The sequence below is a fragment of the Manis javanica genome, chromosome 11 (genome assembly GCF_040802235.1).
Source record: "Manis javanica isolate MJ-LG chromosome 11, MJ_LKY, whole genome shotgun sequence".
NCBI classification, from domain to species: domain Eukaryota; kingdom Metazoa; phylum Chordata; class Mammalia; order Pholidota; family Manidae; genus Manis; species Manis javanica.
The window spans coordinates 26,299,672-26,321,094 of record NC_133166.1 but is presented as its reverse complement, the minus strand read 5'-3'; the positions used below and the strand labels follow the sequence as shown (position 1 = coordinate 26,321,094).

At 37.3% G+C, this 21,423-nt stretch overlaps 1 protein-coding gene across 1 annotated transcript; it reads right to left on the bottom strand.

Annotated features, from left to right (window-relative positions):
* Positions 1–4,353: 4,353 nt before the first annotated feature.
* On the bottom strand, positions 4,354–5,319 carry LOC108404122 (olfactory receptor 52N2). The gene has a single exon (XM_036994486.1). The coding sequence runs from the start codon at positions 5,317–5,319 to the stop codon at positions 4,354–4,356; it is 966 nt and encodes a 321-aa protein (XP_036850381.1).
* Positions 5,320–21,423: the final 16,104 nt, after the last annotated feature.

Below are 21,423 nucleotides of genomic sequence, written 5' to 3'. Positions count from 1 at the left end.
CACAGGCAAAGGAATAAATACCTAAGTAAATAAACTCTAAAAAAAATAATTTCTAAATGCCTTATAAAATATGATGCAAGGAAATAAAGTTCGCATAAAAATAAAAATAAATCAACTATAAGCATATGGAAGTTGCTTGGTTTCATTCAAAATGAGAAAACATGTAAATCATAATGCTATATTGTTTTACCTCTCCATGTGGCAAATGTTTGAAAGCCTATTAAAACATTATTTAATAGGTGCAACGTTTATCTTGTTCTTTACTCCTTGGGGTACAAATTAGTGTTATCTCTCTGAAGAAAGAAAGGTGCTCTGTGACCCAGCGATTCTTTCCAGAAATAATTTTTAATCTTCCAAATGGACAAAATGAGATTTGTAAAGTTTATGCACCCGAACATTGCTTAGTTACACTTGAAATGTAAAAGAGGGAAATTATCATACTACAATGAAAGAGTTCTACGTAGAGAGAAATGGGATATAGGAATAACAAAATACATTTTTAAATGAAAAAGAATGAAGTATAAGGTATGCTACTATTTAGATTTTTTGAAGTCTGTATACATGGAAGAACCTGGAAGAACATGTAAGACTTGATGATAGTAGTTGCTTCCAGAGAGGAGCATTGTATATTCATAGTATGTTATGAAATAAAATGAGAGCTATAAAAATTTGTAGTACAACCACATTATAAGAGATGTCAGATACAGATCTCTTCTCTTTCTTGATACTTAGTTGGCACTTTCTATACCTGGCAATTAAACTGTCCCTTTCTCAGCAATGAGTTTCCTACCCACCTTGTCTAGGTTAAGTCCCTGGCAAAATGCTTCCTTCCATTGCACCTGCCATGTGACAGGCAATCACCTTGGAATTGGAGACATGTCAGAAAGATCTATATTCATGCTGCTAAAATTCTAAAGAGCAGAGCTGGGGAGCCCACACAATGAGTAACAGTATAATAAATATGTAAGAGGTATTATAAAATAGAAAGGAATATGCACTATGAAAAAACATGAGAGCTGGCTAAAGAACATTAGAACTAGACAGCACTTCGAAATGCGGCATTAAAGTGGGCACCTTTGGTGCGGTCACATTTGAACAAAGCATTGATACTGTTGGGGAGGGAAAATATTCTTCTACCCTTGAAGGTTCTTTTAGCTTATCTAAGTGTTAAATTGACACAACACAGATCAAAAGGAGGAAAAAACCAAACTGCATGCATGCAGAAGCCCAATAATGAAATTGAAGCCCAGTTTTTGTTAGGTAGGCAGTTTTTACATCTCTTAGAAAAAGAGACAATAAATCTGTGAGGAACTGACAGGACAAAGAACACTTATGTTCAGGAATGCTCAGGAATTTCGATTAGTAAGGAATTCTAAATAGATTTTGGACTGGTGTAGTAACTTAGTAAAAGTAACAAGGCTGGTTTACATGGCCTTCTTGGCCCTGAATTCCCTCCCTGGTGACAAGGATGTCTCTTTATCTCATTGCACAGGGAAAGGATCTTTCACATAGGAGATTTGTTTCCCTCTTTGTGGAGATGTGTGAGGAGTCAGAGGTTTGTTTTTTTTTTTTACATTGGCTGTTCCTTATATAACTTTTAATTCAAAGTAATCAATTTTTCCAAAGTGGCACATTTTTGAGGTAGCCTGCCTTTAGCCCTTGTAATATCCCCATTCATAGTGGGAGCAAATCCAGATGTTACAATATATCTAATTGCTAAAATTTGTGTTCAGGCTCTCTGCAGAAGTCATCTGTTATGGTTATCAGAAAGCAGTTGTATGGTTGGTTATGTGACTAAGTGCATTTCTGAAATGCAGGGTGGCACCTTTACACATCTGTTATGATACCTCTGGAATTTAACAAGCCATTTTCTCAAAAACAAACAAACATTACTTAAGGCACTGCAGTGTCATCTGGGACCTTTTCACCAACCCAGTCATAAAGAGTGTGCTATAAAGCCTTACATTTTTAATTACTTGGAGAAATCATGTGGTATTAATGCGACTTTAGAGACATTAAAATCAAGGACTTTGGAATCGGGTGGCCTGGGTTTAGATCCATGCTCTATCAGTAACTGAATATGTGACTTCCGTTTAGTGATTAACCTCTCTGAGCCTCAGTTCGCTTATCTTGAACTAGGCATCACAGAGTATCATCCTGAAAGTCGTCTTTAGGATAAAAGTGAATATACAATTCTTGGAAAAGTACCTGGAAAATAAATGCTATTTTTATTTGTTGTTACTGTTATTGTTTTCTTGAAACCCATTTTCTATGAGAACAGTCAACCCTCAAAGAGACAGTTACTGTAGGGAAGGCATAAGGAATCTCCACTCTATAGGAACGATTTGAGTCCTGGGTGGGCACTTAGGAAGTGAGTACAAACTGAGAAAATGGAGTTTCTATGCATAAGAAAAGAAAATCAGAGGGAGTAAAAGGAGAGAGAGAAAGGATTTAGGCAGAACTTACGCTGAAGTTCTGAGCAGACTAGAAAGTTACAAGTGGGGCTGTGGCTACTTGAAGGTCAAGGGTAAATCCCGAGACTCTGGGTATCTCTCAAAGCTGACGAGCAGCTGCTGGAATGCCTGGTGGTCCCTCTGAAACTCCCAGACAGGGCACTTGCAGATAGGGCCTCACCCAGCTTTCTGGCCATGTCTTGTGTTCCTCCTTTTTCCTTTACCTCCGATCATCCTGAAACGTTTATAGGCCCAAACTTGCAATTCTTTTATAAGAATCAATATTTTGCATATGTTATTTCATTTTTTAAAAAATAACAATTCCCATCTGCTCTTTCTCTTAAAATACTGATAAACATATCAAGTTCATGTCATAAGCTACCTTTTCTGTAAAATATTTAACACCTCTGATAACTACTGATCAGTTTTTATGAATTTTTTAACGATCTTTTTTGTATAATTATCATTTTGTCATAATGATTCAATGCATTTTATATTCTCTACTAGACTAGAAGTTCATTAGTGCTTTTTATATTCACTTTTATTTTTTAGTGCATAATTCAGAGTCAGTCACATAGAAGGTATCCAGAAAAAGTTTTCAGCTGATACTTATGACATGTTTACTAGAACTCAATGGAAGCTTGCCACATAAAACTGGTTTTCTACTGCCTGTACAACTTGAAAAATTTGTTCAGAACAAAATATGATGTTAAGAATGAATCAGAGGTGGAAATTCTTGGTCACGACAATAATAATATCAGTTACAATTTATTAAGTGATTAAGATACATCAGAAATTATAGTAAGTACATTTTATTTGTATTATTTTTGCATTTGTCACTTAATCAACCAAATAAGTCTTTGTGGTAAGTTTTTCCCACATTCGAAAGAAACTATGAAAGCTGAAATTTAGAGAGATTAAGTAGTCAAAGTCCAGTGGCCAGAAATTAAGACAGAGGATTTAAACTATGGGACTATCTAAATCAAAACTCATGTTTCTCCCCACCTCTTTCCTATTATGTGTCTTTCCTCCATACTGCATCCATTTTTATCATCTTTCTCCTTTCTTTCATTTACAGTTCCTCTTGTATATCTCTGGCTAGAGTCTAGATTACAAGTATCCCAAGGCCAGGGACCATTATCGTACCCAATTTAGCTTCTCTCTCATTAACTCCAAGATATCACCAATAATATGACTTAAATAAGTATCTCAAGAAATGAATGCATGAGTGAATGAGTGAATGAATTGTTAACCATACTAAGTAACTTAATCAATGCTTTGCCTTTTTGACTCATGACATTACAATTATATATTTTTAGCTGCATTTTAAATAGAGGTTCCAAAGTGATGAAATGGGAAAAACAGAATTTTTGCACATTTCCTGAATGAAATATATATTTTTAAAAGTATTTAGCCAATGATTTAAAAAGATAAGCTAATGTAGCATGTTTTAGAAAACACTGGGAAGTATTACAGTACTGGGTCCACATTAACCCTTGGCAATAACGTGGTTTGTGTAGAATTTGTCCTTTATGGAGAGAACATGCTCACTCCACATCCCCACAGCTGCTTCTTTCTACACACAAGGCAGACACTGCCACCAGGTGTGCATCTCTCATTCTATTAACTATCTATCCTTTTCAGATATGAGTCTATAAACCCCTCGTAAGATATAAAATCTTTAAGAAATGGGTAAGCTACTTCTTTATTCTCCATTCACTTTTTTGGCAGATCTTTACACAGATGAACCATTTTATAACATATACTTGCAAAGGCTTCAGAAAAATCTACATTTTAGAGGGACTCATATTTTGAATACCATTTTACTGACTGCATTTAAAATTATCTTCTCCACTCTTTTATTAAACCCTTCTCCCAAGCAATATATCTATTTTATAATTTATTTGTCTTGGGTAAAGACAACTTTGTTTCCAAGTAAAACCTTGACCACGCCTTCCCGAATCTGTTTGGTCTTGACTCCATAAACAATGGGGTTCATCGTAGGGGGCAGTAGCAGATAAAGGTTGGCCACAATGATGTGCATGTGGTGGGGGATATTATGTGCTCCAAAACGGTGTGTGAAAAAAGTGAAAAAAGCTGGGACATAGGTGATCACAATGGCACAGATATGAGATGTACAGGTGCTGAACGCTTTGTGACGAGCATCTGAGGATGACAAACTTATCACAGCCCGCAAGATCATAGCGTAAGACACAGAAATACAGCAGATGTCAAACACACCAATAAGGAGAGCAACCATCAGTCCATAAATAGCATTCACCCTGAAATTGCCACAGGACACCTTGGCCACAGACATGTGGTCGCAGTAGGTGTGGGGGATGTGGTTTCCCCGGCAATAGGGCAGGCGCTTGGTGAGGAAAGTGAATGGGGCGATAAGCACCACACCCCTCAAAAAGGTGGCAAGACCAGCCTTGGTGATGACAGGATTGGTGAGGATGGTGGCATAACGTAAGGGGTAGCAGATGGCCACATAGCGGTCCAGGGCCATGAGCATGAGCACCCCAGACTCCATCCCAGTCAGCATGTGGACAAAAAACATCTGAGCCAGGCAAGCACTGAAGTCAATCTCCTTGAGGTTGAACCAGAATATGCACAGCATATTGGGTACAGTGGTGGTGCACAAGGTGACGTCTGTGAAGGAGAGCAGGGCCAGGAGATAGTACATGGGCCGGTGCAGGGCCTCCTCATGGCTGATGAGGTAGATGAGCCCACAGTTGCCCATGACAGCAATGATGTACATGAGGCAGAAGGGCAGGGAGATCCAGATATGTGCGTCTTCCAACCCGGGAACACCATTCAGGATGAAGACCCCTGGGGTCAGGCTGGAGCTGTTGGTCCCAGGCATAGTGGCGGACAGGAGGGGGGCATTTTACACTCTTTAAAATGATAGTTTCCTGGACAAGAAAACAGCTCAGGTGAGTAGACGGCTTGGAAATAAAATGAAAAAGGAAAAAAAAGATTTTTGGAATATGAAGCAGTAATTAAGTTCCCCTGGAGTCACAGTATCTATAATCAGATTCCATACCTGGGTTTTACCTTGTATGTGATCTTGTCAGTTTGTTTACTTATTTTATGCCCCAGTTTTCTAAATTTAAAATGAGGATAATGATTGTGCCAAACTTGGAAAGTTTTCAGAATTATTTAATAGTATAATTTATGTAATGTGCTAAAACTGTGCATATACTACATGGTGAGTGCTCAATAAATGTTAGCAATAATTCCCATGTTATTATTATATTATATATTATCATTTCCTACCTCAGTATAAAGCATCCCATGTGATCAAGCTTACCTTGATTAATATGTGTAAATTCAAATGGAGTTTCCAAGCCCTGCTGTTATTCAAGGATCCTTGCTCAATTTAGGGTGAAAGAGGTAGTATGAGATTGGGTTATTGAGGAGTGACCATCAGAAAGCAAATGCTAGTTACTAGGACCTACAAGAGATTGCAATATATTCTCATATTATAGGCAGAAAAAAAATTTTAAATGTCTTTTAACTCTGGGACATCTTATCTAGTGTGATCCCTGCAAGGCTTCTGTTACTCTAGGTAACTAAGCATGTGGCCATAGGAACTTCTGCAGAGAACTGGTGTGCATGGGATACCACCTCTGATATCTGCTTCCTTCGAAGGGAGCCATAGAACATTACAGCCCCAAGACTGAAAAGACCAGGATATTAGGATAACAGAGGAAGAATAATTTTTGGCTCTGCACAACTGACTTGTAAACTAAAGAGTATTTTGGAAAACTCTCAGGCTCTTCCAAGCATCAATACGGTATAACTAAGCAATTGTTCAACATTCATTCATCACAAGCAAGTGGAAAGACAAAGATAGAAACTCAGGGCTAGTTCTTTCTTTCCTCTCCTCAGTAAAAGATTTCTCTCCACATCCACTCTTCCAGGTGATTTTTAAAGATGCACATGAATTCTCCTACTGGGTTGTCTATTTATAAAGTCATAATATATTCAAAAGAAAGAAAACTAGAAGGATATGTGTCTACTCTCTGAAAATATGAGAGTAGAGTTTTATTACATGCTTCCTTATGGAGACATACACACTAAGACTCCACGAGTTTCCAACACAAACTAGTTGGACGGACTTCAGCATATCTCAAACCTTTCTGTGAGTAATTTTCATGACTTTTAAAGGGCAGATGATAATAGTACATTATAGAGGTTTTAGAATGGTTAAATGAGAGTTAATCCTCCAAATGTTGCTGGCATTTAGTAAGTAATCATGTATATTATCTGTTATAATAATAGATATTAACTCTCAGATTATATGCTAGCATACATATTACTAATTTAACAGGTATTTATTGATTGTCTTCCATGTGGCAGGTATCATTCTAGTTTTTAGGGATACTTTAGTGAACCAAACAAATAAAATCTTCTTCACTCATGGAGCTAATATTTCAGTGAGGGTTGATTCCTGTATTCAGACATATCAATGCCATGGAAATATGTTGTTATCCTCATTTTATAGGAGAAAGGTAAGTGCAAGGTAACTCAAAAAGTCTGCCAACAAAAGTTAAAAACTGGTAGAGCCAAGATTCAAATCCAAGTTTATTTGATTATGAATCCACGTGTTTAATCAATCTATATCTGTTCTAATTTACTGATCCTAATCTGGGGAATGATACATAAACTGGGCATAACTAGCTTAAACAATTCATTATGACATAGGAAGAGAGAGAAAATTTATTCTTAATAGTATCTGAGGGAAGAGATGAATAAACATATAAAGACAGAAAGTCAGCCTTTAGCTAAGGGAGGTCTCTACAGAGAGAAAACTTATCTGTGAGATAGCCAGATTCTCGTTGCTGGACTCCTCACACAGACACTGTGTGGCACCTCCTAGGGCAGTTGTACAGGAAGATTTCTATAAGGAAGCTCCTTCTGGGAATTCCTGTCAATACCTGTTGGGAATCAAGTCTAGCCTTCCATTACTTTCTATCTGCCCACAAAGACCTTTCTCACTGGAAGCAGTTCTGAGTATCAATATCCATTAATTAAGGCAAAAACCTTAGTTTTCCTTCCATGGGGAGCCCACTGTTTTCTGGACTTCTTTGTATTCAATGAGTTATGATGTAGTTTTAAATTTATTTAAAAAGTAAGGGAATGCTGTTTCTCTTCTTAGTCCCCAAATGGTCATCTATTCTGGTTGTAATCAAGAAGAAATACTGAGTTTCCAGTCAACTACATCTCAAACACTTGTATTTTTTTATACTCTGAGCTTTGCATTTGGGAAAGTCACATCTTATGGAATCACCCAAACTCACCACAGTGCCAGCAGAGACCAACCTCATGGGCATGACTGGGACTCCTGAGCAACAGGGTTCTACACCAACCCATTCCCACCTCTACATAGCAGCTCTGTAGCCTCGAGGATTTTCTAGACTTGAGCATCTATGCTTGATTGGATCTCCACAGTTGATGTCTCAGAGGGCTCTAGTTAAAGATCCTTTTGGACTTTTGAGATTATTTCCATTATTTTTAAGCAGGAGTGAAACTACAAAACATGAGTATTAAATTTAATATGTTCCCCCAGGTGTGGATTCTGACCAAGAGATCTGATAGACATGAGAACTGTCTTTCATTTGCCTTGATTTATATAGTTATGGTCTAAGCATGTAGTCATACAATTCCAAAGATGTACTAAAACACCTACAATATCAATCTTACCATCTTACTACCTTGAATATATACATATATTCATATATATATACACACACAATTTTCACATATTTTCAGATTTATATATGTAATATACATATACATCTATATATAATTTCATGGAATTATAAAATGTTTACATAGATTTCTTTTATATATATGTATGTGTTGTATATATAGAGAGTGAAAGTGACAGATTTAGAGGGAGATTAACAGAGAGAGAATCATATATATTATATAAGATAAATAGCTCTGTGTCTAGTTTATGGTTTGTTCTGAGTTTATTGAATAATTTAATGAAAACACAAGCACTTATATGTATACATGCTTTTTAGAGATTGTGGCCAAACCAGTTTGTATATATTACATGTATTTTATTACTTGACTTTCCCATTTAAGATTTTATTGTAAAGGATGCTGACCTTGAAAGGATTAAAAAATAAATTGAAATGATTTTTCATTCTGAATAGTGAATGTATAAAGATTCCTGTTAAACTGGGAGTAATATTAAAATTCTCTTTAATTAGTCTTTGAAAGTACTATCCCAGAACTCTAACACCATACTGGGGCAAGTATAAAATTGTATGACTACTCTGCAGAACAGTTCAGCAGTTTCTTATTAAGTTATACATGTACCAACTTTATGCCCCAGCAATTCCATTCTTAGGTTTTTAAATAAAATCTTTATGACCACAAAAGGACTTATATGTGATTTAAAAAATAATAAAAAGTTATGCTCAGAAATTGGAAGATTAATTGTGGTACAGAGGCAATATAATCTCAAAGTCATTCATCAATTTAAAGAAATGCCAACAGTTTAATTACTCATTTCTGTTTTTTTAAATAAGGTGAAGAAAGTAACTTTAGCATGATGGTAGAATACAAGCTTTCCACCATCCTCCACACAAAGAACAGCAATCACCCATGAATAAGAGTACATTTGTGGAAATCCAGAGCTATGGTGAAGTTCCAGCATACGATTGGAGCAAAAAGTCCAAGACTAGATGTGTTGAGAAATAAGAGCAGTTTCATTTTCCCATGTCATTCTTTTCCAGGATAGCACAGTGTAGTGCTAAGTGAGCTGTCATTAGCCTGCAATTTCTTCTATGGGGTTAAGTGAGAAATGTAAGTGAGCACACAGCTTCCCCAGATTTTTAGGACCTGCCTAGGATGACTATCTCATTCTCTCCCTATCCAGAATACTGAAGTGGTATGCCTGGCTGAGGGATTTGGGGAGAGGTTGGGAGCACTGCCATCAGGGCTCACAATGTATCAGAGACTCTACTAATCACTTCAAGATTCTTCCTGCTAATCACTTCATGGTTTATCCTGCTAATGGCTTCATGGACTCCATAAAGAAGCCCAGCCATAAGCCACCTGAGAAGCCTTGCCTGAAGGTTCTGATAACTGGCCATAGGTATTTCCAATATTTCATGCAACTCACTCCTCAACCTTCCAGTGGTCGGCTCCTGGTTCATGCTACAGCAGATGTGAATTTGAGCCTTTGCAGAGGGCTAGAAGCATGCACAGAAAGCACACCCAATTCTGTAGGATTGGGAAAAGGCTCACAAACTTGTGGATTTCATGAAAATAATTAAGTTGGCAATGATAACTCCTTATCTGTCAATTATTGCTACAAATGTAAATGGATTAAATTCTCCAATCAAAAGACATAGAGTAACTATGGATTAAAAAAATAAAAACTAAATCCAAATATATGCTGCCTTCAAAACACTCACTTCAGTTTCAAGGATGCATGTAGGCTGAAATTGAAGAGATGGAAAAATTATTCTATGCCAATGGAAATAAAAAGAAAGCAGGGTAGCTATAATTTAAACATACTTCAGTCAAAAACTGTTACAAAAGAAAAAATCATTATATAATGATAAAGGATTAAATTCATGAAGGGGCTTTCACAGTTTTTTTGTGTTTCATTTTTTTAATACTTTTTAAAATTTTGTTATCATTAATCTACAATTACATGAAGAACATTATGTTTACTAGGTTCTCCCCTACCCCAAGTACCACCCCACAAACCCCATTATAGTCACTGTCCATCAGCATAGTAAGATGTTGTAGAATCACTACTTGTCTTCTCTGTGTTGCACAGCCCTCCCCTTTCCCCCACTCCCCACATTATACATGCTAATCATAATACCTCCTTTCTTCCTCCCCACCCTTATCCCTCCCTACCCTCCCATTCTCCCCAGTCTGTTTCCCTTTGGTAACTATTAGTCCATTCGTGGGTTCTATGATTCTGCTGCTGTTTTGTTCCTTCAGGTTTTCCTTTGTACTTTTACTCCACAGATGAGTGAAATCATATGGTATTTGTCTTTCTCTGCTTGGCTTATTTCACTGAGCATAATACCCTCTAGCTCCATCCACGTTGTTGCAAAGTGTAGGATTTGTTTTCTTCTTATGGCTGAATAATATTCCATTGTGTATATGTATCACATCTTCTTTAACCATTCATCTACTGATGGACACTTAGGTTGCTTCTATTTCTTGGCTATTGTAAATAGTGCTGTGATAAACATATTGATACATATGTCTTTCTCAAACTGGAGTGCTGCATTCTTAGGGTAAATTCCTAGACGTGGAATTTCTGGGTCAAATGGTAAGTCTATTTTGAACATTTTGAGGAACCTCCATACTGCTTTCCACAATGGTTGAACTAATTTACATTCCCACCAGCAGTGTAGGAGGGTTCCCCATTCTCCACAACCTCGACAACATTGGTTGTTGTTTGTCTTTTGGATGGTAGCCATCCTTACAGGTGTGAGGTGATATCTCATTGTGGATTTAATTTGCATTTCTCTGATAATTAGCAATGTGGAGCATCTTTTCATGTGTCTATTGGCCATCTGAATTTCTTCTTTGGAGAACTGTCTGTTCAGCTCCTCTGCCCATTTTTTAATTGGATTATTTGCTTTTTGTTTGTTGAAGTGCATGAGCTCTTTATGTATTTTGGATGTCAAGCCTTTATCGGATCTGTCATTTACGAATATATTCTCCAATACTGTAGGGTACCTTTTTATTCTATTGATGGTGTCCTTTGCTATACAGAAGATTTTCAGCTTGATATAGTCCCACTTGTTCATTTTTGCTTTTGTTTTCCTTGCCCAGGGAGATTTATTCATGAAGAAGTCACTAATGTTTATGTCCAAGAGATTTTTGCCTATGTTTTTTTCTAAGAGTTTTATGGTTTCATGACTTACATTCAGGTCTTTGATCCATTTTGAATTTACTTTTGTGTATGCAGTTAGACAGTGATCCAGTTTCATTCTCTTACATGTAGCTGTCCAGTTTTGCCAGCACCATCTGTTGAAGAGACTGTCATTTCCCCATTGTATGTCCATGGCTCCTTCATCAAATATTAATTGACCATATATGTTTGGGTTAGTGTCTGGAGTCTCTATTCTGTTCCACCAGTCTGTGGCTCTGTTCTTGTGCCAGTACCAAATTATCTTGATTACTGTAGCTTTGTAGTAGAGGAGTGAGATCCCCCCCCACTTTATTCTTCCTTCTCAGGAGTGCTTTAGCTATTTGGGGTCTTTGGTGTTTCCATATGAATTTTTAAACTATTTGTTTCAGTTCAGTGAAGAATGCTGTTGGTAGTTTGATAGGGATTGCATCGAATCTGTATACTGCTTTGGGCAGGATGGCCATTTTGACGATATTAATTCTTCCTAGCCATGAGCATGGGATGAGTTTCCCTTTGTTAGTGTCCCCTTTGATATTTCTTAAGAGTGTCTTGTAATTTTCAGGGTATAGGTCTTTCACTTCTTTGGTTAGGTTTATTCCTAGGTATTTTATTCTTTTTGATGCAATTGTGAATGGAGTTGTTTTCCTGATTTCTCTTCTATTGGTTCATTGTTAGTGTATAGGAAAGCCACAGATTTCTTTGTGTTAATTTTGTATCCTGTAACTTTGATGTATTATGATATCAGTTCTAGGAGTTTTGGAGTGGAGTCTTTAGGGTTTTTTATGTACAGTATCATGTCGTCTGCAAATAGTGACAGTTTAACTTCTTCTTTACCAATCTGGATTCCTTGTATTTCTTTTTTTTGTCTAATTGCCGTAGCTAGGACCTCCAGTAGTAAGTTAACTAACAGTGGGGAGTGTGGGCATCCCTGTTTTGTTCCCAATCTCAGAGGAAAAGCTTTCAGCTTCGCGCTGTTCAGTATGATGTTGGCTGTGGGTTTATCATATATGACCTTTATTTTGTTGAGGCACTTGCCCTCTATTTCCATTTTGATGAGGATTTTTATAATGAATGGATGTTGAATTTTGTCGAATGCTTTTTCAGCATCTATGGAGACGATCATGTTGTTTTTGTCTTCTTTTTGTTTATGTGGTGGATGATGTTGATGGATTGTCGAAAGTTGTACCATACTTGCATCCCTGGGATGAATCCCACTTGATCATCCTTTTGATTCGGTAGTTTTGAATTCGGTTTGCTAATATTTTGTTGAGTATTTTTGCATCTACGTTCATCAGGGATATTGGTCTGTAGTTTTCATTTTTGGTGTTGTCTTTGCCTGGTTTTGGTATTAGGGTGATGTTGGCTTCATAGAATGAGTTTGGGAGTATTCCCTTCTCTACTATTTTTTGGAAAACTTTAAGGAGAATGGGTATGATGTCTTCTCTGTATGTCTGATAAAATTCTGAGGTAAATCCATCTGGCCCGGGATTTTGTTCTTGGGTAGTTTTTTGATTACTGCTTCAATTTCATTGCTGGTAATTGTTTTGTTTTGATTTTGTGTTTCTTCCTTGGTCAGTCTTGGAAGGTTGTATTTTTCTAGGAAGTTGTCCATTTCTTCTAGGTTTTCCAGCTTGTTAGCAGATAGGTTTTCATAGTAGTCTCTAATAATTCTTTGTATTTCTGTGAGGTCTGTCATAATTTTTCCTCTCTTGTTTCTGATTCTGTTGATGTGTGTTGATACTCTTTTTCTCTTAATAAGTCTGACTAGAGGCTTATCTATTTTATTTTCTCAAAGAACCAGTTCTTGGTTTCATTGATTTTTTTCTATTGTTTAATTCTTCTCAATTTTGTGTATTTCTTCTCTGATCTTTATTATGTCCCTCCTTCTGCTGACTTTAGGCCTCATTTGTTCTTCTTTTTTTAATTTCGATAATTGTGACATTAGACTATTCAATTGGGATTGTTCTTCCTTCTTTAAATATGCTTGGATTGTTATATACTTTCTTCTTAAGACTGCTTTCGCTGCGTCCCACAGCAGTTTGGGCTTTGTGTTGTTGTTGTCATTTGTTTCCATATATTGCTGGATCTCCATTTTAATTTGGTCATTGATCCACTGATTATTTAGGAGCATGTTGTTAAGCCTCCATGTGTTTGTGAGCCTTTTGCTTTCTTTGTAAAATTTAGTTCTAGTTTTATACCTTTGTGGTCTGAAAGGTTGGTTGGTAGAATTTCAATCTTTTGGAATTTACTGAGGCTCTTTTTGTGGCCTAGTATGTGGTTTATTCTGGATAATGTTCCATGTGCACTTGAGAAAAAATGTGTATCCTGTTGCTTTTGGGTGTAGAACTCTATAGATGTCTACTAGGTCCATTTGTTCTAGTGTGTTGTTCAGTGCCTCTGTGTCCTTACTTATTTTCTGTCTGATGGATCTGTCCTTTGGAGTGAATTGTGTATTGAAGTCTCCTAAAATGAATGCATTGTATTCTATTTCCTCCTTTAGTTCTGTTAGTATTTGTTTCACATATGCTGGTGCTCCTGTTTTGGGTGCATATATATTTATTATGGTTATATCCTCTTGTTGAACTGAGTCTTTTATCATTATGTAATGTCCTTTTTTATCTCTTGTTATTCTCTTTGTTTTGAAGTCTATTTTATCTGATACTAGTACTGCAACACCTGCTTTTTTCTCCCTGTTGTTTGCATGAAATATCTTTTTCCATCCCTTGAGTTTTAGTCTGTGCATGTCTTTTGGTTTGAGATGAGTGTCTTGTAAGCAACATATAGATGGGCCTTGTTTTTTTAATCCATTCAGTGACTTTATGTCTTTTGATTGGTGCATTCAGTCCATTTACATTTAGGGTGATTATCGATAGGTATGTACTTATTGCCATTTCAGGCTTTAGATTCTTGGTTACCAAAGGTTCCAGGTTACTTTCCTTACTATCTAAGAGTCTAACTTAACTCACTTAGTATGCTGTTTCAAACACAATCTAAAGGTTCTTTTTTTTTCTCTTCCTTTTTCTTCCTTCTTCATTCTTTATATATTAGGTATCAAATTCTGTACTTTTTGTCTGTCCCTTGATTGACTTTGGGGATAGTCAATTTAATTTTGCATTTGCCTTGCAATCAGCTGCTCCACCCTCCCTCCCATGGTTTTACTACCTCTGGTGACAGCTATCCAACCTTAGGAAAACTTCCCTCTATAGCAGTCCTCCAAAATAGTCTACAGAGATGGTTTGTGGGAGGTAAACTCTATCGGCTTTTGCTTATCTGGAAATTGTTTAATCCCTCCTTCAAATTTAAATGATAATCTTGCCATATAAAGTAATCTTGGTTCCAGGCCCTTCTGCTTCATGGCATTAAATACATCATGCCACTCCCTTCTGGCCTGTAAGGTTTCTGCTGAGAAGTATGATATTAGCCTGATTGGCTTTCCTTTGTATGTGATCTTATTTCTTTCTCTGGTTGCTTTTAATAGTCTGTCCTTATCCTTGATCTTTGCCAATTTTATTACTATATGTCTTGGTGTTGTCTTCCTTGGGTCCCTTGTGTTGGGAGATTTGTGGATCTCCATGGCCTCAAAGATTATCTCCTTCCCCAGACTGGGGAAGTTTTCAGCAACTACCTCCTCAAAGACACTTTCTATCCCTTTCTCTTTCTTTTCTTCTTCTGGTATCCCTATAATGCAAATATTGTTCCATTTGGATTGGTCACACAGTTCTCTCAATATTCTTTCATTCTTAGAGATCCTTTTTTCTCTCTGTGCCTCAGCTTCTTTGTATTCCTCTTCTCTAGTTTCTATCTCATTTATCATCTCCTCCACTTTATCCAACCTGCTTTTAATACCCTCTATCGTGCTCTTCAATGATTGGATCTCTGACCTGAATTCATTCCTGAGTTCTTGGATGTCTTTTCATACCTCCATTATAATGTTGATCATTTTTATTTTGAGCTCCGTTTCAGGAAGAGTCACGAGGTCCATATCATTTAAATCTTTCTCAGGAGTAGTATTAATAATTTTACTCTGGACAAGGTTCCTTTGGTGTTTCATGTTTGTATATGGCGCCCTCTAGTGTGCATAAGCTCTATTCTGGAGCTGCTCACCTCCGGAAGCAATGTGGTGGGTCACAGGGGAGCAGCACTGGTGCCTGTGGGGAGGAAAGAGCTGTCCCCACCTCCTGACTGCTGTGCCTGTCTCCACTGCCTGAACCAGTGGGCTGAGCACAGAGGTATAAACTTTTGTCCCAGAGCAGCTGGGTATGGATCCCTGGTTTCCACAAGTGGCTGGAATCTCAGTCTCTCCAGGAATTCTGCCTGTACTAGCTTTCCAACCCTGTAATCACATGAGTATCATGAAAGCACCATGAAATGTAGGTTTGTGCTCCCAGAGCAGATCTCCAGAGCTAGGTATTCAGCAGTCCCAGGCTTTCCACTCCCTCCCTGTTCCGTTTCTCTTCCTCCCACCAGTGAGCTGGGGTGGGGGAAGGGCTTGGGTCCCTCAAGGCCATGGCTCTGGTACATTACCCTTTTCCGTGAGGTCTGCTCTTTTTTTCAGGTGTGTGCAGTCTGGCGCCATCCTCTTTCCTGTTGCTCTCTCAGGATTAGTTGCTCCAATTAAATTTTCTAATTGTATCCCATTTTAGGAGGAAGCCTCTGTCTCTCCTCTCATGCTACCATCTTTAATCCAGCTTTAAGATTTTTAAATATACATTCACCCAACTTCACAGCACCTATATATACTAAGCAAAGATGAACAAATCTGAAAGGAGAAACAGATAGCAATGTAATTAAAGTATGGAACTCCAGTACCCCACTTTCAACAACCGATAAGCCCTCCAGATAGAAAAATCAATCAGAAAATATTAGACTTGAACTACATTTGGGACCAAGTAAACTTAGACAAATACAAAATGTTCTATGCAATAGTAGCAGAATACATATTCTCCTCAAACACACATGGAACATTCTCTCCAGTAGATTATATATTAAGCCACAAAACAAGTCTTAAAAAATTTAAGAAAGATTAAATCATATCAAGTATCTTTTCCAACCACTATGGTATAGAGTTAGATTTAAGTAACAGGAGGAATGCTGGAATATTTACAAATAAGTGGAAATAAGTCAACATACTAATGAACAATCAATGGGCCAATAAGAAATGGAAACATATCTGGAAATAAGGATAAATGAAAACACAAATTGGTATAACTTCTGTAATACAGCAAAATGCCTGCATTAAGAACAGTGAAAGATCTTAAATAAACAACCTAACTTCACCCTTAAAGGAAATAGAAAAAAGAATAAATTAAGCCCAGACTTAGAAGGAGATAACAGAAATCAGAGAAGTAAATCAATTGAGACTAGAAAAACAGAAAAGATAAATGAAACTAAGTAGTAATTTTCTTAAAAGTTGACAAACTTTTAGCAGCACTAAGATAAAAAATATTCAAATCAGAAATGAAAGAGGACTATGTGTGGATTAAAGATGGCAGCATGAGAGGTGAGACAGGCTTCCTCCTAAACCCACATATAATACAAAAATATAATTAATACAACTAATCCTGAAAGAGCAACAGTAAAGAAGGCTGCACCAGACTGCATACACCTGGAGAAAAGAACAGACCTCATGGAACAGGGTAATGTACCAAAGCAATGAGCCAGCAGGACCCAAGCCCTTCCCCAACCCCAGCTCACTGAAGAGAGGAAGAGAAATGGAGCAGCAAAGGAATGGAGGCCTGGATATCTGCTCTGGGAGCACTAACCTACATTGCATGGTTCTCTGTTAATTGGTGGGGTTGGAAAGCTAAGACAGGCAGAATACCTGGAGAGACTGAGATTCCAGTCACTTATGAAAAACAGGGATCCACATCCAGCTGTTCTGGGACAAAAGAAAGATGGGCAGTCTGAGAGACTTCCTAACAGTGAGAGGGCTGCTAAAGGGGCAAGGATTACCAAGAGCTTACTGCCCAGGAAAAAGGGCAGGTAGACAAAATTGTCTGGGCTCACTCTGCCCAGCAGTTTGAGACCTTTCAGGAGCTACAGGTGCTCCATCCCCTGGCTGGATATGCAGCTCCAAGGCCCCCCACTGTGATACTCAGCCTGCTGGGCCTTCCTCTGGGCCAGCCTGCACCTGGCTTGCAAACCTGCAGCCCCTGCCCTCACATCAGGCCAGCCAGAGGGAGGCCCCACCTAAGGCACCTACAAACACAAAGCACAGACTAACACCTATGTGTTTGGCCCATTGGTTCTGGCACTGGAAACAGGCATAACAGCCAGGAAACAGCTCTTTCCTCCCCCCAGGCACCAGCATCTCTCCCATGAGACCCCCGACATTCAGGGGCCAAGCAGCCCCCAAAAGTAAAGCTCCTGGGAACCACATAAAAATATGAAACACCAAAGGAACCTTATTCAAACAAAAAATCCCTCCAGCACCTTAAAAAGCATCAAGTGAACCTGACCTTGTCAATCTTCCTGAAAGATATTTCACAAAAAAGTTATAAACATGACCATGGAGGTACAGAAATATATTCAAGAAATCAGGAACATTCCAGTCAGAAAACCAATCATTACAGGATGCAATGGAAGGCTTTAAAAGCAGATTAGATATGGTGAAGGAGATGGTAAATGAAACAAATTAGAGAATAGGAATGAATACAAAGAAACTGAGGGAAAGAGAGAAAAAAGGATCTCTAGGAATGAAAGAATATTGAGAGAACTGTGTGACCAATCCAAATGGAACAATATTCATATTAGAGGGGTAGTAGAAGAACAAGAGAGAGAAAAAGGGATAGAAAGTGTCATTTAGGAGGTTATTGTTGAAAACTTCTCTAATCTGGGGAAAGAGATAGTCTCTCAGGCCATGGAGTTGCACAGATCTCTGAACACAAGGGACCCAAGAAAGATAACAACAAGACATATAATAATAAAAATGGCAAAGGTCAAGTATAAGGACAGACTATGAAAAGCATCCAGAGAGAGAAAAAAGATCACCTACAAAGGAAAACCCATCATGATATCATCAGACTTCTCAACAGAAACCTTACAAGCCAGAACAGAGTGGCATGATATATTTAATGGAATGATGCAGAAAGGCCCCAAACCAAGAATACTCTATCTGGAAAGGCTATTATTTAAATTTGAAGGAGGGATTAAAGAACAGTTAATTACTAAGCAAATGCAAATTAAATCAACTACCCTAACAGTCAATGAAGAGATAGACAGAGAGTACAGAATATGATACCTAATATCTGAAGAATGGAAGAGAAGGAAAAAAAAAGTAACTTTAGGTTGTGTTTGTAATAGCATATTAAATTAGACTCTTAGACACTAAGGATGTTACCCTTGAACCTTTGGTAACCATGAGTTCTAAATCTGGCAATGGCAATAAGTACATACCTATTGATAATCATCCTAAATGTAAATGGTCTGAATGCACCAATCAAAAGACATAGTCACTGAAAGGATAAAAAAACATGACCCATCTATATGCTGCCTATAAGAGACTCACTTCAAACCCAAAGACATACAGAGACTAAAAGTGAAGGGATAGAAAAGATATTTTATACAACTAATAGGGAGAAAAAAGCTGGAGTTGCAATACTTGTATCAGACAAAATAGACTTCAAAACAAGATAGTCATGAGAGACAAAGGAGCACATTACATAATGATAAAGGGGTCAGTCCAACAAGATGTTATAACCATTATAAATTTCTATTCACCCAACACAGGAGCACCTACATATGTGAAACAAACATCAACAGAATTAAAAGGGGAAATAGAATGCAATGCATTCATTCTAGGAGACTTCAACACTCCACTCACTCCAAATGACAGATAAACTAGACAGAAAATAAGTAAGGATACAGAGGCACTGAACAACACACTAGACAGATGGACCTAATAGACATCTACAGAACTCTATACCCCAAAACAGCAGAATACACATTCTTCTCAAGTGCACATGGAACATTTTCAAGAATAGATCATACATTAGGCCACAAAAAGAGGCTCAGTAAATTAAAAAAGATTGAAATTGTATCAACCAGCTTCTCATACCACAAAGGTATGAAACTAGAAATAAATTGTTTAAAGAAAACAAAAAATCCCACAAACACATGGAGGATTAACAATATGCTCCTAAATAACCAATGGATCAATGACCAAATAAAACCAGAGATCAAACAATATATGAAGACAAATGACAAAAATAATTCAACACTGAAAAATCTGTGGGATGCAGCAAAGGCCGTGCTAAGAGGGGAGTATATTACAATAGAGGCCTACCTCAGGAAAGAATAACAAACCCATGTAAATAGTCTAAACTCACAATTAATGAAACTAGAAAAAGAAAAACAAATGAGGCCCAAAGTCAGTAGAAGGAGGGACATAATAAAGATTAGAGTAGAAATAAAATAGAGAAGAAAAAAACAATAGAAAGAATCAATGAAAGCAGGAGCTTGTTCTTTGAGAAAATAAACAAAATAGATAAACTCCTACCCAGACTTATCAAGAAAAAAAGAGAGTCTACACACACGAAAAGAATCAGACATGAGAAAGGAAAAATCACTATGGACACCACTGAAATACAAAGAGTTATTAGAGACTACTCTGAAAAATTATATGCTAACAAACTGGATAACCTAAAAGAAATAGACAACTTTCTAGGAAAATACAACCTTCCAAGGCTGACCCATAAATAAACAGAAAATCTGAAAGACCAATTACCAGTAATGAAATTTAATTGGTAATAAAAAAACTACCTAAGAACAAAACTCCTGGTCCAGATGGCTTCACTGCTGAATTTTATCAAACATTTAGTAAAGACCTAATACCCGTCGTCCTTAAAGTTTTCCAAAATGTAGAAGAAGAGGGAATACTTCCAAACTCATTGTATGAAACCAGAATCACCTCTAATTCCAAGACGAGGCAAAGACACCACAAAGAAAGGAAATTACAGACCCATATCCCTGATGAACATAGATGCAACATACTCAACAAAATATTAGCAAACTGAATTCAAAAATACATAAAAATATCACTTGTCATGATCAAGTAGGATTTATTACAGGGATGCAAGAATGGTACAATATTAGAAAATCCATCAACATCATCCACCACATCAACAAAAAGAAGGGCAAAAACCACATGATCATCTCCAGAGATGCTGAAAAAGCATATGACAAAATTCAACTTCCATTTAGAATAAAAACTCTCAACAAAATAGGTACAGAGGGAAAGTACCTCAACATAATAAAGGCCATATCTGACAAACCCACAGCCAACATCATACTTAATGGCGAGCAGCTGAAAGTCTTTCCTTTAAGATCAGAAACAAGACAGGGATGCCCACTCTCTCCACTTTTATTCAACATAGTTCTGGAGGTCCTCGCCACAGTAGTCAGAAAAAACAAAGAAATAAAAGACATACAGCTTGGTAAAGAAGAAGTTAAACTGACACTGTTTGCAGATGACATGATATTGTACATAAAAAACCCAAAGGAATCCACTCTAAAGCTGCTAGATCTAATATCTGAATTCAGCAAAGTTGCAGGATACAAAATTAATACACCGAAATTTGTTGCATTCTTATACACTAACCATGAACTAGCAGAAAGAGAAATCAGGAAAACAATTCCATTCACAATTGCATCAAGAAGAATAAAATATATAGGAATAAACCTAACCAAGGAAGTGAATACCTATACTCTGAAAACTACAAGATATTCATGAGGGAAATTAAAGAAGATACCAATAAATGGAAACACATCCCATGCTCATGGATAAGAAGAATTAATATTGTCAATATGGCCATCTGGCCTAAAGCAATCTACATATTCAATGCAATCCCTACCAAATACAAACAGCATTCTTCAACAAACTGGAACAAATAGTTCTAAAATTCAAATGGCACCACAAAAGACCCCAAATGGCCAAAGCAATCCTGAGAAGGAAGAATAAAGCTGGAGGGATTACGCTCTCCAGCTTCAACCTCAAAGCCACAGTAATCCAGACAATTTGGTACTGGCACAAGAACAGAGCAATAGAGAAACAAACAGACTAGAGAA